Source organism: Falco punctatus, assembly GCF_963210335.1.
Source record: "Falco punctatus genome assembly, chromosome: 6".
NCBI lineage: Eukaryota > Metazoa > Chordata > Aves > Falconiformes > Falconidae > Falco > Falco punctatus.
The window spans coordinates 36,696,450-36,712,149 of record NC_137585.1 but is presented as its reverse complement, the minus strand read 5'-3'; the positions used below and the strand labels follow the sequence as shown (position 1 = coordinate 36,712,149).

At 50.0% G+C, this 15,700-nt stretch overlaps 2 protein-coding genes across 5 annotated transcripts in view; both read left to right on the top strand.

Moving 5' to 3' along the window:
* The first annotated feature begins 28 nt into the window (after positions 1-28).
* On the top strand, positions 29-8,811 carry PHF5A (PHD finger protein 5A). Of its 2 annotated transcripts, XM_080393082.1 has the most exons (5): positions 130-299; positions 1,681-1,704; positions 2,714-2,775; positions 3,136-3,302; positions 8,100-8,811. In XM_080393082.1, exons 3-5 carry the CDS (start codon positions 2,733-2,735, stop codon positions 8,187-8,189), a joined length of 300 nt encoding a protein of 99 aa, XP_080249208.1. In that variant the 5' UTR covers positions 130-299; positions 1,681-1,704; positions 2,714-2,732; the 3' UTR covers positions 8,190-8,811. The 2 variants fall into 2 exon arrangements, with proteins under 2 accessions (XP_080249207.1, XP_080249208.1); XM_080393081.1 differs by lacking the exon at positions 2,714-2,775 and having other exon boundaries at positions 29-299.
* Positions 8,812-13,598: 4,787 nt separating this feature from the next.
* Positions 13,599-15,700, top strand: part of TOB2 (transducer of ERBB2, 2) — a 31,766-nt gene continuing 29,664 nt past the window's right edge. For 2 of the 3 annotated variants that reach the window (XM_080393056.1, XM_080393055.1), the window contains exon 1: positions 13,607-14,761. The gene's annotated coding sequence lies outside the window, so the exon portion shown is untranslated. Of the gene's footprint in view, positions 14,762-15,700 lie in introns of all 3 variants that reach the window. The other variant, XM_080393057.1, reaches the window with a different exon arrangement.

Below are 15,700 nucleotides of genomic sequence, written 5' to 3'. Positions count from 1 at the left end.
ACCCGCTCCAAGAAGAGGGTCACTGGCCGTGTCGCGGGCCTTCCCTGGGCGGAGGAATGTTATCGATGCAGTGGCTCCACGGAGAGGATTTTCTCGGCATCCTCCCCGCGATCGCGCCCGGTGTCCCCGCTCGAGGGTGGTGCTTTTGCAGGCGCTGTCCTCACCCCAGCCAGGACCGAGGGCGGGGAGGAGCGCGGGTCGGAGGTGAGCGCGCGGGCCGGCAGCGCCAGGCGGGTGTCGCCGCACCATGGCCAAGCACCACCCGGACCTCATCTTCTGCCGCAAGCAGGCGGGCGTGGGTGAGTCCCGGGGGGCTCCCCCCTCACCCTCTCTCCGCTGAGGGGTGAGGGGGAAGCGCGCGCGTGTGTGCCGTTAGTGGCCGTTAGGTGCGCGCGTGGCCGTTAGGCCTGGCGGGGGGGGGAGGGGCGCCCGCCTCTCTCCTCCCTGCCTGCCTCCTCCCTGTGTTATTTTACTTTTATTTTGATGTTCTGCCGTGTTTTGTGGCTCTTCCCCTGCAGCGGGAGGGGGGGCTCTGTGAGGAAGGCCCCTGGCGCCGGCCCTGTCCTGGAGCTTCCCCCGGGCGTCCGTCCTGACGTGCCGGTGCTGCTGGGCCTCTCTCCGTACAGCCAGTGACTAATGCCGGCCTGTTTCTCGGGGGGGAGTGGGGGAAAGCCAGGTGGAGGTGATGGCTCTACAGAGGAAAAATATAGTTTTGTTGTATTTTACTGCTGTTACGTCGGCCATACCGGCGCAGCCAGCAGCATGAGCTGAAGGCTGTAGCCAGCACTGGGCATCTCTCTGGTGGCAAGATAAAATTATCTTCTAGGTTGTACCTGTATGCAGATAATGAGCTTTATTCTTACCAGTTGGGTCAGAATTTGCTCTGTTAAACCTTAAAGTCTTATACAAGATTAGAAATTATCTCTTCCAGATTTTTTTCACTCCTTGGAAAAGCAAATTTAACATGCCGTTTTCTGAAAGAACTGTAAACACAAAATATTCACCTGCAGGATCCATAGGAAACTTTCTTTAGAATAGTTAATGCAGCTAACTGCATTGCAGTCTGTCTGTTGAAAATGCATTTCCAGTCTGACGAATCTCTTGATCCTCAAACTTCAACTGAAGCACTGTTTAGTCTTTGTGAATGTGGACATCTGGTCTTTAGAGCTTGATATTTATGGCATTTATCCAAGTTACTAACATCATTGTTGTGAGTTTCCTAGACAAGCGACAAGATTTCTAAGATACATTTAACTACCTTTATGTTCTGAAGTGAAGAAGGTATTTGGGCTGCCTTAAATCAAATAAATAATTGAATTTATTTTTTTTCCTCATTAAAACCAGTGTAAAAGCTATGTCAAGACTTGTGTATAGGATTTCTTTCAGTCAGGTACATTTGCTGTATTTGAAATGGAGTAGTGTAGGTTCTCTTACAGGTGTCGTTGTGCATTCACAGTGCATCTAAACTTTGATCTTGGTAAATGTCTCCAGGAGGATATATATTGTTTATCATAAATATGTTTGTATTTATGCTCAAACTGTTTTGGTGGTTTACTTTTTTCTTTTTTAAAGATTGCTTACTGTAAAAGATCATTACTTGACATTCAGGCTTGTAGTTACTTATATTTTTCTTCTGCTTCTGCCTCAGATATCTAACTTTTTTTCTTTTTCTTCTTACAGCAATTGGAAGACTTTGTGAAAAATGTAAGTATAGGTTCTACATATAGCTGCTTGAGAACGTGGTGGTGTGGTTAGAGCATATAGTTTGGATTTGGGGATTGGATTCTATTTTTGTTTTAACCATGAACTTGATGTCAGACTTTGAGATGGGAACAATTACTTGTGTATTGCAAGTGTAAAGCAATTAATGCTTACAAAATTACATGCTCACATAGATTGTCACACAATTGCATGATGTCCCAGAGTACATGCTGCCAACATTTTCCATAGCTGAGGCTACTACAGTGACTTCTTGATTGGCTCCCTGTAATCTGTAGCACAAAATGATCAGCCTGATCATTTCAAAGCAGGAAAAAAAGAATCTGACTTCTTCACGCCTTGAGAAAGGTTTCCTTTAGCATCTAGGAGAATAAGAAATGGGGGGGGCACGGGGGGATGGGACAGGATGACATACACATCTAGAGTTAGAGCAGAAAAAAACCCACAGAATCAAATGCTAGTTGCTCAACTGTGGAAAGGAAGAAAGAGTATGGTCTGTCATTAGACCCTTGTAGGGGAACAGAACGAATAAGATGACTAGTCCAGGACTCCAAAGTAGTATGAAAATAATCAGAGTGGGGAGACGCGCAGTCTGAGGCAACAAGATTGTTTTCAAGAGCACTCGGCAGTGAGACAGACTCTCTTTGGTAGTAGTTGAGGGCTGTCATGCTAGAGATTTAAGAGCAGGTTAGATGAGCTGTTTGTGGGAGTCCGGATTAGATGCCTGGGGAACTGGTAATAGGATATGAAGCCTTTCATCCCTAGGTCAGTGTTTTGGATAAGGTCCAGCACATCAGAGACTGTCAATGGCATCTGATGGCTGCTTGCCTGTATGATACGAGTACTTGAATTTCACTCAGTTCCTTGTGAGAAAGCAAGAGCAACTTTTGTGAAGTGGTTGTTTATGCCAGTTTTCCCTGGCTTTGGCCTTCTCACAGATGAAGGATTAAAAGAACCATGAGTATAATCTCTTATCTCATCTCTTTGAGGATAGTAACTGCAGACTTTTGTTGATGTGGCACTGTGGGAGAAGCTTACACTGCTGCTTCTGTGTAGGTAAGGACACTAGTCCTGTCAGTCCAGGACTGTGAAAAATGCGGGAAGAGTTCTAGAGTAAAAATAATGGTGTGATCTGAACAGGTGTTGGCTAATCACAGGATTGACTTTGGGTTTCTTCTCTGATTGTCAATGCATGAATAAATTAACCTCAGTTATTACAGGCTACTGGCCCTTGTTCCTGTCAAGTCTGTGTGCAAATACAAAGTTGCACCCTTGGTCTGCAAGATAAATTTCTGCAGTTCAATTGTATTGTCTTTGAGTGTAGAGGCAATTTCTTTGACTAGGAAACTTTTTCTTCTTCAGTGTGGAGGTGGAGATAAGGATGTTCTGTAACCAAAGGCTCTGCTGTACTTTCAGGTGATGGCAAATGTGTGATCTGTGACTCCTATGTGCGGCCCTGCACTCTCGTGCGCATATGTGATGAGTGTAACTATGGCTCGTACCAAGGACGCTGTGTGATCTGCGGGGGTCCAGGAGTGTCTGATGCCTACTACTGCAAGGAGTGTACCATCCAGGAAAAAGATGTATGTTGTCATCCAGTCTCCTGTTGAATTGGTTATGTCTTTATTTAGTAGCCATGTTTACCTTTAAGGGGCTTGGAACTACTGAAGTTAGTGCTGGGACATGGGACACTTGGGTTCCACTACGAGTATTGGCACTGGGTTTCATTACCTCGTACCTTTCTTCATATGTTATTAGTTCCCCATGTTTGCAAAGCGTACTGTAGCATTTTGAGGTATTGTAGCTCTCTTCGTCCCCAAGGATCTTTGACTGCTTTGCACTGTACACTCACGGTTCAGTTCACAGAATCACTGAATGCTCAGGGTTGGAAGTGACCTGCTAAACCAGGTTCACCTACAGCAGGTTGCACAGGGTCATGTCCAGGTGGGTTTTGAATGTCTCCAGAGAAGGAGACTCCATAACCTCTCCAGGTAGCCTGTTCCAGTGCTCTGTCACCCTCAGAATTCTTTCCCATACTCGGAAGGTGCTTCTTGTGCTTCAATTTGTGCCTGTTGCCCCTTGTCCTGTCGGCGGGCACTACTGAAAATCTTGACACTTGCCCTTAAGATATTTGTAGACGTTGGTAAGATCCCCTCTCAGTCTTTTCTTCTCCAGGCTAAACAGACCCAGTGCTCTCAGCTTTCCCTCAGTACTCCAATCCTCTCATCATCTTTGTAGCCCTCTGATAGACCCTCTCCAGTAGTTCCCCATCTCTCTTGAACTGGGGAGCCCGGAGCTGGACATGGCACTCCACATGTGGCCTCACCAGGGCAGAGCAGAGGGGGAGGATCACCTCCTTCGACCTGCTGGCCACACTCCTAAAGCACCCAGGATCCCACTGGTCCTGGCCACATGGGCACGCTGCTGGCTCATGGGCAACTTGCTGTTCACCAGAACCCCCAGGTCCTTGTCTGCAGAGTTGCCTTCCAACAGGTCCACCCCCAGCCTGTGCTGGTGTGTGGGGTTATTCCTCCCTCGGTGCAGGACCTTATGCTTGCTTTTACTGAATTTCATTAGTTTCTTCTCCACCCAACCCTCCAGCCTGTCCAGGTCTCACTGAATGGCAGCGCAGCCTTCTGGTGAATCAGCCACTCCTCCCAGTTTTGTACAATCTGTAAACTTGCTGAGGGTACACTCAGTCCCTTCATCGAGGTCATTGATGAGTAAGTTGAACAAGACTGGACCCAGGACTGACCCGTGGGGAACACCGCTGGTTACAGGCCTCCAGCTACATTTTGTGCTATTGATCACAGCTGAGCTCTGCCATCCGGCCAGTTCTCAATCCACCTCACTGTACACCCATTTAACCCACGCTTTCTGAGCTGAGCTTATGTATGAGGATGTTATGGCAGACAGTGTCAGAAGCCTTACTGAGGTCAAGGTAGACAACATCTGCTGCTCTCCCCTTACCTACCCAGCCAGTCATTCCATCATGGAAGGCTGTCAGGTCGATCAGGTATGATTTTCTGTTGGCGAATTCATGTTGACTGTTCCTGATGACCTTTTCCTCCACATGCTTCGAGATGGCCTCCAGAATGAGCTGTTCCATCACCTTTCCAGGGATGGAGGTGAGGCTGACTGGCCTGTAGTTTCCTGGGTCATCCTCCTTGTGCTTTTTTAAGACTGGAGTGACACTGGCAGTCCTCCAGTCCTCAGGCTCCTCTCCAGTTCTGCATGACCTTTCAAAGGTGGTGAGGAGTGGCTTGGCAATAACATCTGCCAGCTTCCTCAGCGCTCGGGGGTGCACCCCATCGGGGCCCATGGATCTGTGGGTGTCAGGTTTGCTTAAGTGATCTCAAACATGATCCTCTTCAACCAAGGGAAAGTCTTCCTTTCTCCAGACTTCCTCTCTTGCCTCCAGGGTCTGGGAAACCAGAGGGCCGGACTTGGCAGTGAAGACTGAAGCAAAGAAGGCATTCAGTAACTATGCGTTCTCTGTGTCCTTCTGTCTCCAGGGCACCCGCCTCACACCATTTCCTCCACACAGTTTGTCACTGCGTTGTTATCTTACTAGATCTCTAGCCTAGGTTTTATCAGGGTCAGAGATACTGAAGGCACTGGTAGAGGCAGACTCCTCACTAGAAGTCCATTATCAGCCACTGACCGAGGGCTCATACAGTACTGTAAGGCCTATGGAATCACTACCTTTGATTTCCTTTGGATAACAACGTAAGTTAGACCTTAGTGTCCAGTCTCTGCACTACTAATTGTGTTTCACAAGTTTAAAGCTTCTTGTATAACTTCAGTGGGATATGTTTGGGTTATTTTCTTCTTTTCTGGAATGGCCTATATTGTAGACATACCTTTTTCTGCTACACTTATAATGATCCTTTATTTCTATAGTCAGTGCTATAATCTTTTTATAATCTACTTGTGCTGAAAAATAGCTACAGTGCAGTTGAAATGAGGCAGCTGTTCACCCCGTAAGGTATTTGTTAATATCCAACACAATGAGTGCAGGATGTGAAGAACTGCAAATGAATTGGTAGAAAAACCTTAGGCAAGAGCAAAAACATGATGCTTACAGTTGCAATATCCCCAGAATATGGGCGTGATAGCTGTTGGAGTGTCTGTTAAAGGTTGTTTGGGTTTTGGTGCTTTGCACATGCCATTTCCAGCACACCCTAATGACAGTGGAGAACATGCTGAGGGGATAGTTCAGATTGATTTACAGGAACATGCTCATGTGGGTGAGTTGCTGGTTTAATTCTCTGCAATGCCTACGTTTTCTCTAGAGGCCTGCAGCTAAATTCAGGACAGGGGCAGGTCCTCGGTTGAATTTAGTCATTATATCTGACAGGACCATAATCTTTCTTAGTATCTAAAAATGGTTATAAATGCTGTGATGGTGATGCTGCCTCCTACTTCAGAAATGTGAGAAACAGTAGTTTCGTTCACTTGCCTTTGGAACCAAGACACTTGGCTTGAGTCACGAGTAAAATAGGCTTGGTTGTATTTTACTAATTCATATTGATTCCAAACAGGTGTTTTTCATAATGTAAGCTCACCTGTAGCTTATCATGTCCAGGTCAGGTGTGAAATAGCCAGTGATCTGCAAGGGAGGATTGTAGAAAACAGAGCTGGAGGAGCAGGAGAATAAGAAATCAGAACTGAGGTATTTTGACAGCTGGGTGAAGGCTGTTGTGGATGAAGACTGTTGCTCTGTACCAACAAATGCAAATGTTAAGGATTATTGCAGATGTGAAACAGCAGATTTGACATGATTGACATGCAGGATTGAAAAGTACTGGCACAGGCATATGGTGCCCGAAATGAGAAACGTTAAGTGTGCTGCCTGTCACAAAATTATGGTAGCTGGTGTTGATGTGAATAAGAAAAGCAGATAGACAGAGCTCTGTCGAACCTGAATGTTCAACACTTGAAGATTTCAGTCACAGCACTTCCATCATCCTCAAATAAAGACTGTAAAAGATAGTGAAGCAAGAAAGTAAATACTAAAATGGAGGGAGGAGGTGGAATGCTGTTGGGCGTGAGGCAAAGGGCCTAGTTACTCTTGATTTGCTCTGATGGAAGGAGGAATGAGGTATTGTTTCACCTCACTTCAGTCTGTCGGTAAGGGCCAAAATCCCCCTTTGTGATCCAGGACAGCTGTGAGCTGCAAAAAGTAATCTTTTCTTGGGGACAGGAACATGTTCATGTGCTGCCTTCTTAGGAGGAGGTGGAAGAATGAACAGAGCCCTGCAATAATGCTGTCAAGATTGTCACAGGCTCCCTGGATTGTGGGAGGCAAGGCTTGGAAGAGTCCTACAGTTGAGATTCAAAATCAAATAAGGAGACAGTAGCTTGAGATGGGTTGTGGCAGGTATACAGGGGAAGGATAATTTCTTCCTCCCCCCTCCCCCCCCCCCCCGACTTCCCTGTTATTTCTACCATGCAGACCCTTCCCACTGGGTTGCATCTCCCGCACAGGAGTGTGTATTGGTGGGGCAGCTTGGGTGCAGTTTCTACAGCAGCTGATATCTGCCCAGAGGCTTTCTAAATCTAATGCACCAAGGCTTACGCAACAGCCGAGTACACGTGTTCCTCTGCCTGCTGGACCCCTCACAGCTGCTGTTGCCAGCCACAGCACTTTGCCCTCAAGAGTTATGCAGATGCTGAGCTCAGGTGGCCCACAGACAAATGTTCCCTGGTACATAAAGACGTGCATCTCTGATTTGTCTTTGCAATTGCACCTCTGAGGTGGGTCTCCTCCGCTCCCCTTCTTGCCTTTCTTGTGGCTTTTTTGTCACCATCTACTGGAATTCAGGGACAAGAACTTAGCTGTGTAGCTGCTATGAATAGTGGTCCTCTCCCAAGATGACCATGCAGACTCTGCAGTAATCAATCCAGGGTGCAAGAAATCTTGAGATTCAGTTCTGCTGTCACAGCTGAGAAGGGTCCCTGAACACAAGAACGGCTTGGTAACATTTAAAGCAACAAGATTCTTTTTGGCTAAGGATGGGAAAGGTTATTCCTCTGGGCTGTATAAATCCTGCGTATTGTAATTTGGAAAGAATCCAGTCTTGAGGCACTGAAGCATCTTTTCCGTTAAGCTGTTGATGTTGTATAAGCTGTTTTCCATCTTCACCCTGAGGAAAAGAATGTCCTAGAGCAATGTTGAAAAAATGTCCATCCTCTTCTCTGTTCCACTCTCTTGGATGTAGTAACCAGAATTGGAGGGCCGTTCATCTGAAGAGGTGTTCAAAATGTGTGTTGGGGACAGGGTGAGGAGCACGGGAACTGAGAACCTATAAGATCTATGTAAGTGATGATGTTCTGCTTGCCTATCTCCTAACTTACGTCCTCTTTTCTTCTTACAGAGAGATGGTTGCCCTAAGATCGTCAACCTGGGCAGTTCCAAGACAGATCTCTTCTATGAAAGGAAAAAGTACGGCTTCAAGAAGAGGTGATCCTATCTGTAGGTGGCTACACCTTCTGTTGGGTTGGCAAGAGGGTCTTGGAACATCTCTGGACTTTACTATTATGAAAAACCTGTTGGTAATTTTTTTTTTAAAGCAGGACAAATTCAGTAGTATACTTGGGTTGGAGAAGTAACAGACTGAGTGCAAACTGAAACCTGATCAGAACTATCAGAAAGAGCAAATGAGAGCTAGTTTCTCTTGCCTTTTCAGAAGCTCTGCTGGTAGCTGCCCCAGCTCCCTATAAAAATCCTGGTGGGCAAGTATTTAGTCATGAAGGAGACCAGCTCAGTAAAAAGTGAGTGCCATTTCTGGTGTGGGGAAACACCTTGCCTTGTTCTTACCAGGTCACCTCTCTCAATTGTTTGAAATTGCCCTATGCATCAGTATTGAAGAACAGAGCACCAATCCCATGTGTCTGCTCTGGCACCACCCTACCCCATCCAGTATATTTCCATGCTGCCCTGTTTTGTAAGGAACCTGCTTGTGGCTGGTGCCTTCCTAGGGAGAGCACAGCTGTTCCATGTTTTCTTTGACAGATTAATCCAAGGCCCTTTCTTGTAACCATTTCTGTAGGATGCATACCAATAAAGCTTCTTGGTTGGTTTTTTTTTTTATTCTTTTGTATAACAAGCATTTCTCTCCGGTTCATTCTGTGCCTAGCCTCTGGAGTTTTCTGGGGATGCGCAGGATTACCCCAGCTAGAACTGCACAGTGGGTTATCTGGTTTCTGACACTGTCTGCTTATAGCCACGTGACCTTGCTACAAGGAGCTTCAGGGAATGGCTATTGCTTTTGTTTGCCTGTGATCCCAGCCGCTGATCATTTTGTCCCATAGCATGAGGATCGCTGAGCTTGTAACCCTTATCCTAGCTAATACGGCTGTGGATGTTGTTTCACCATGCAAACATCCAATCCCTTTCTAAAACCTACTAAGCTATTTGACTCGCTGTCCTGTTCTTGTGAATAAGTTAAAGCCTTCCCTGCTGTAACTGGAAACCAACTATTGTGTTCTAGGCTATTAGCCATATGCATGCTGAAAACCAGAGGCTGCTTGTTTGTCAAATACCGGTACAGGCTAAAAGCGGTCTGTTGGCTCAGCAGAGATCTGGGAACTGGTGCCTTCGTGCAGAAGCAGAACTGAGTTTCCTACTAGTGTGTGTGCTCTGCAGATGGTTAAATTAGGGTCCTAGCTCAGCATGCCCTGTCTTAGTCTTCCACAGCCTAAGCAGAGTGTGCGCTACAGTAGCAGGATTCTCTTTGCACAGAGATGGGTGTGCAGAGCCTGTTCTATGCCTTTTCCAGGATTTCAGTTGTTCGCCTGAGGCTAGTACTGATTCCTTTACCTCTTTTCTGGATTAAATACCTCTTTTACCTGCTCCAGCTATTTAGATGTTTCAGATAAGAGGGAAAACAAGCAGGCAAGTTGTGATCTTCCTTCACTTAAAGTAATTTTTTTCCTGCTGCAGCTGACTCTAGCTGTGACTGATCCTACAGTTCTCTCAGCTGCTCCTGCTTCTCCATCCCTCAGCTATTAATTCTGTCAGGTTTCTCTTCCAAGCTTTTTGCAGTCCTGAGAGTATCTGTACGTCTTCTTCCTTGCACCATGGTTTCCTTACACAGCTTCTGGTTAATTTTTAGCAACATGGATGCCATTTGCCAAGATGTTCAGAGCAAACTGGTTCTTTGGTTCCAGCAAACCCACTCTCTCAAAGCAGTTCTACCTGAATAAGCAGCTGCCTCTTGTTCCTGACTGGGAAGCCCATGTCAGAGCCATTATCAGCTGTGTTAAATTTGGTATTTCTTTAAAAGCAAGGCATGACATGCAGATTTTTTTGTACCTGGAACTTTATCACTTCAACCAGAATTTATCACTTGCTCTCCGTCAGGCCACCCGAATTATCATACTAGGAACGCAGAGGGTTTGTACATATTTTTTTTCTTTCCCAGAAGTTTTTAAGATAATGAAAATTGCTTGGTGAAAGTAGAGGGAAATGAAGTTTAAATTATTTCTTTTGACTTGCAATTATTGCCACTGGTGCAGGGATCACTAGAAGATCTAATTTTAGAGCAGCCCTTGTTCCCGATCATTTAGCAGGATCAGCCAGGCAGGGGTTGCTATAGAGATACGAGTGTCCCCGTCCCTTCCCCCACCCCAGAAACCGCTGAGCGTACTTACTTGGCACTCCCGGTGCCCTCACTCTTGACTGCTGGGTATATCGGTCTGTATTCTGGCAGCAATGAGCATTAAGCTGCCATTTCTAGCTGTTCTGAGTCACTGGGCAGGTGGAGAGAGGGAGGGACAGGCTTTTTCTCCTTTGCCTTGTTTGCTTAGACAGCTGTGGGGAGAATGCCAAATGCTGCTGGTGCTCAGATCAGTTCAGCACCGCTGCCTTTCTGGTCCTTTCAGAGCGTGGATGGGACATTGCCCTGAAGCTGCTAATTCAGATGAGGGTAATGGATACAGTTAGGTAGCCCAAAAAACCTCAGCCTTGCATGTGTAGTAATGATTTCTGTTCACCAGCAAATGAAACCTAGGCATGGACCCTAGAAAAGTGCAGTATTTTTTACCTAAATGGATTTTAAAGTACTTGTCCGGTAGAAGATTTCCTGACAGTACGGGAGAGCAGAGCACATGCTAAAAGGGCAAGCTTCCCAGCAGGGGGACAATGAGACAAGACGTGTCCTGCTGCTGAGTGCCTGCCAGGCTCTGGAAGGGCTTCATCAGACCTTGGAGTCTTAAGCAGCTTGATTCAGGGGCTTCCTGGCTGCCAGCTGTGAAGCACTTGCATGACAACTGCAAGGGAGGAAGGGAGGGACAGTGGCAGCTGTGTGGCCGCTGAACTCTGTGGTGCTGCCTGCAAATCCTAATTGCACTGAGCTAATCCCTGCCATTACTTTTCCAGGTAGGGTTATTGCTTTTTTCTTCTTTAATCACATGAATACATTTACTTAGGTAATAAGTAAAAAATCCCTTTATTTCAAATATTTATATAGGGGAGGGGAACATGGGACCTCTTGGCCTGTTAAGTCATCAGCTTTTTGTTGTTAGTACTAAAAAGGCATCACCGTGTTCTGAAATGTGGATGTTCCCTATGATGTGCCTCTTCAGAACAACTACCAGCCTCAGCTACAACCGAACTCAGGAAATAGCTCTGTAACAACCTCTCTGGTCCTTTGCATCACCTAGACCTTGTCTGACAAAGCATTACCTGTCTTTTAAAAAAAAAAAAAAAACAAAAAACCAAAACAACCCCCCAAAAACCCCAAACAAACCAAAGGCAGGCAAAGGCCTGAAGTCTGCCTGTGAGGTTTCCTTGTGGGAGCCGTGTAGAGAAAATCCTGCCTCTGAAACCTTATCTGCACAGGAGCTGTTATTTTCTCGTTACGGGGATCAGCTGGAGATGTTGTTTGCCCGTTTCAATAGCAGGAAAGAATTTTTCATTTCCTTGAGGCTGTCATGTGACATGAATGTAAAGAGGATTCAGGGTATGGCAGTGTTAATTATGCCCGATTATAACCTGACTGCCCTTCCTTGGCATTAAATAACCTAGCAAAATGCACTCTGTCCTGGCAGCTTGGCGATTCCTCCCCTCGCCGCGCACACGTGATTCGGTAGCTTTGCTTTGACGTAATAGCCAAATGGCTGAGAATGCATGAGTGGATACTGTGACAGAATTCCTCTGCCTGCATGTGTACTGGGGCAACGCGATAATTAAAGGAGCATGGTCAAGGTGCAAGTATTTTAAAGAGCCCTAATGTGTAACACCCTCTTAGTAACACCTTATTAAAGCAACAATAGAATTTTAGAAATGTAATTGCCATTTTTTTCTTAATGATGCTAAAAATAGCGCAGTCATTTTAATTTACTGATCTCTGGCTGACAGCATGATTTTGTTTCCAGCAAAGCGAGGGAGTATTAGAAAAAAAAAAAAAAAGTGTTCTTTTGTAACTAAACTCCTTTTAAACTAGGAGTGATGAAAATAAGGCTGCTCATAATAGCTCTCATAAATCTTCCCCTTCTCTTCCTTCCCCTTCCCCTGCAGAAAAAAAACCAACTTCAAAAGTTGTTGGTTTTTTTCTTTAATCAGTGGGAAAATGAGAAGGACAGCTGCTGTAGCACCAATGGCTAGGAAGGAGAGCATTAACAGATTTCTTGGTGCATGCTGATGACTGGCTTCGAAAGAAGTCATCTTCAGCAGCAAGGGCAGTACCTGAGGTAAAGGGATACTGAGTGAGGAAGGACAAACCAAACCCAGAAGATGCCTGAGCGTTGTTGTGGAAGCAGGGCAAGAGAGGAACTTTGTATTTTTGCACATTTTCTCAGGAATTCTTCATAACCAAGGCAAACAGGACATTTCACAGGCCAAGCAAACTACCTCTGCTGCAACAGGGACTGTGGTAGCGGCTTTGTTACTGAGACCGCTTCTCCCTCCCTGGTCTGCTTGTATCAGCTCTGAAGAAGATGCCTGACATGTGGCTGGGAGAGCCTGGAAACACATTCTTGGTGTCCTTTCTGTTTGTTTGGATCTTTACTTGGATCAAAAGCTGCCTTACGCGTGGATAGAGAGCCCTTTGAAAGTGGTGCCTGTCCAAGGCGATGGCCTTGGACTGTAAAATACACAGCATGTAGGTGCTGGCAGGTATTTTTTTATCTTTGTTTTCCTTAGAACTAGTGTTAAGTCTGGTTTAACAGAGAGAGCGCAGAACTGCGTGTGCTGGCAGCCAGCACCCTTTAAACATGGCAGTATTATACATGAGAAAAATACAGCCAGCACCGTAACGCTTCGCTGCACGTGGCTGTTTTAGGGGACTATTTGTTATTGTACCCGGTATTGCCTTCTACCCCAAAGCAAGTTCACTTGGGTTTGCTTCGTTGTTGAGTTTTACTTGCAGAAGAAAAAGCTGTGCGGTGCTAGGTGAGGGCTGCCAGCTTGCTAGCAGGCAGCAGAGGCTCAGCCCGTGGGGGAGCAGGTGCCCCCCCTCATCCGCCGGTGCCTCCGGCCGGTGCCTAGGTGGCCCTGGGAGCGATGATCTCCATGGCTGGCCTATTCCCAGGGCAGCAGGCAACTCCGGTTTGCGTAGCCGCTCTCCCGACCCCGCCGGAGCCCCGGGACAAGCCGCGGCCGCCCTGGCGACTACAACTCCCGGCGCCGCCACGCCCGGCGCCGCCCCCCTGCGCACACCCCCTCGGCTCACTGGCTGAGGCAGCGCACCAATCCGCAGCCGCCGCCGGGTCCGGCCAGCCAATGAGAAAGCTGTTGCTAACATGCCGCTGTTATTTTTAGCATGGCTGTCGCTCGCACACCTTGCAGGTCCCTCCTCTCCGCCGCGGCTGGGCCGGCCCTCTGCTGAAGGCGGAGGCGCACGGACGTGCGACGACAAAGTAGTCCCCGCGTTGTGCTCCGCGGGGAGGGGAGAGCGGTGCTGGCGGGGCCGAGGCGATCTCCTTGCAACGGGGTGCTGGGCACGGGGCAGTAGGGGTGGTTTGTGCTTGCTCCTGCCCTCCCTGTGGTGACACTGGTAAGCCTTGCCCCGTTGTCCCCGGAGGCGATGGGCCCGCCCCCCACCGTGTCGCAGGCCCGGGAATCCCGAGAGGTTTGCAGTGTGGGAAGGAGCCGAGGTTGCCAGTTCTCCTCGCACCCTTCCGGGGGAAAGCTGTCCTGCCCGTGCCGTTAGTGGGGCTCGGGGCTTCCAGTGCAGGAGTTCTCGGAAGACATCGCCCGCCTGTTCCCTCTCGCTTCCCGCATCACCCGGGGCCCCTGTCGTCCCCCAGGGCCGGTACTGTCACGGAGCCGGGGCATGAACAGCACCAGGCCCTCTGGCCTTCTGTGGTGACTGCTGCCGAGTACACGTCGAGGAAAAAATGCCGGCCGCTTCCTGCCCTCTCCGCTCCCGTTCAATCACCTCGCTGTGAGCCCCTCCCCGCCTCAGGCTAAGCCGCTTGGGGAAATCCTCAGGTCAAGCTTCATCCCCGCTAAAGCCCCTGTCCCTTCCTTCCCCTGGCGCCCAGGGTTGGGGCAGCCCTCGGTGCCACGCGGCTGGCAGCGCCCCCCGCTGCGGCTGCTGCACCGGCAGCGGGGACACAGAAAGGGAATTAAACCGCCCCTCGTCCCCGGGGCGCTGCGGGCGGCGAGGCCGAGCGGGCGGCGAGGGGCGGAGAAGTAGTTCCGGCCCGCCTTCCGCGACCGCATCACGCTGGGCGGGAGCGCGGATCCCTGCGCGGGGTTGCTAAGGGTGAAAGTTTGCCTTGAGTTGGCTCACTTGGGGCCAGGGCGCGGGTGGCTGCGGGGTGGCGGGTAGAGGGGAGGTGGCGGCGACGACAACGACGGCGACGACACAGGCACTGGTACCCGTACCCCCACCTCTGGGCGTTCCGCACCGCCTTCGGCCCGCTCTGCAGCCCCCGGGCCCGCCCCGCGGAGGAACCGCACCGCCGGGGATAAGACGAGGGAGGGGACGGGACGGGGCAGAGACCTCCACGCACTGTCCGGGCAACTGCCGGCAGCGCCCACGGCCCCCAACAGCCGCCACCAGCTGCCGGCCCTGGAGCCGAGGACGAAGTAAGTGGGGCCGGGAGTGCTTCCCTTCCCTTCCCTTCCCTTCCATCCTTGGGCCGAGTGTTCCCAGCCCACATCCCCTTTGTGGGCTCGGCCTGAGCGGGCTCATTGCCCTCCTCCCCGCCCGGGAGTAATTTGTCCGTCTGTGGAGCGACTGTGCAGCTGCGGGCCCTGGGTGGGGGATCAATGGGGCTTCGGGGTGGTGGGTGTGTGCGAAAGTCATTAGGTCGGTGACGCTTTGCAGTGCCCCAGTTCACCATTTTGTTTGGGCCCCCTCTAGCCGTATGGGGGGATGGGGTGCGGCTCAGTCCCAGCAGCCCCGAAAAGGGTAGGCTGTGCCCGGGGGCGGCGGCGGGCTGCCAGGGCTGCCGGGGGGGGGTGTGTGTGTCACCGGGGTGTCTCCCTTCCCGCACGGCGGATCCAGCTCCTGCGGCTCCGGGGCGGGGGGGGGGAGAAGCCCGGCGACAACAAAGGCGCTGCTGGGGCCGGGCTGGGCTGTACCCCACACGCCCCCACCCCCCTCCCCGATGCTGCAGGCCTCGGGGTCCGCCGCCGTGCCCCGCCGGTGTGCGGGGCCGGGAGCTCGCCTTTGGCGGGGAGACCCACCCCCCCTCCGCCGAAGGGCTCTGTTGGGGACCTTGTTTGCGACCCTGCGTGCCCCACCGGCGGGACGGGGACAGGCAGCGGGGGAGGGGACGGACGGACACGGAGCTTGTGGCCTCCTAGGCTCCGTCCTACGGCCGTGGGGTGGGGACGCGCCTGCCCGTCCCTGCCGGGAGGGGGGGAAGGGAAGGGAAGCGGGGGGCGGCTGCCCGGCGGGCCCGAGCGCCGGGCGGTGGGGCGTGTTCCCGTCGTGGGCAGCGCCAGGGCGGGCGGGCCGCCAGGGCGCATGTGCTGTGGAAAATTTTGCGCCCTGCCCCGGCGGGGAGAGCGGCGGGCCGG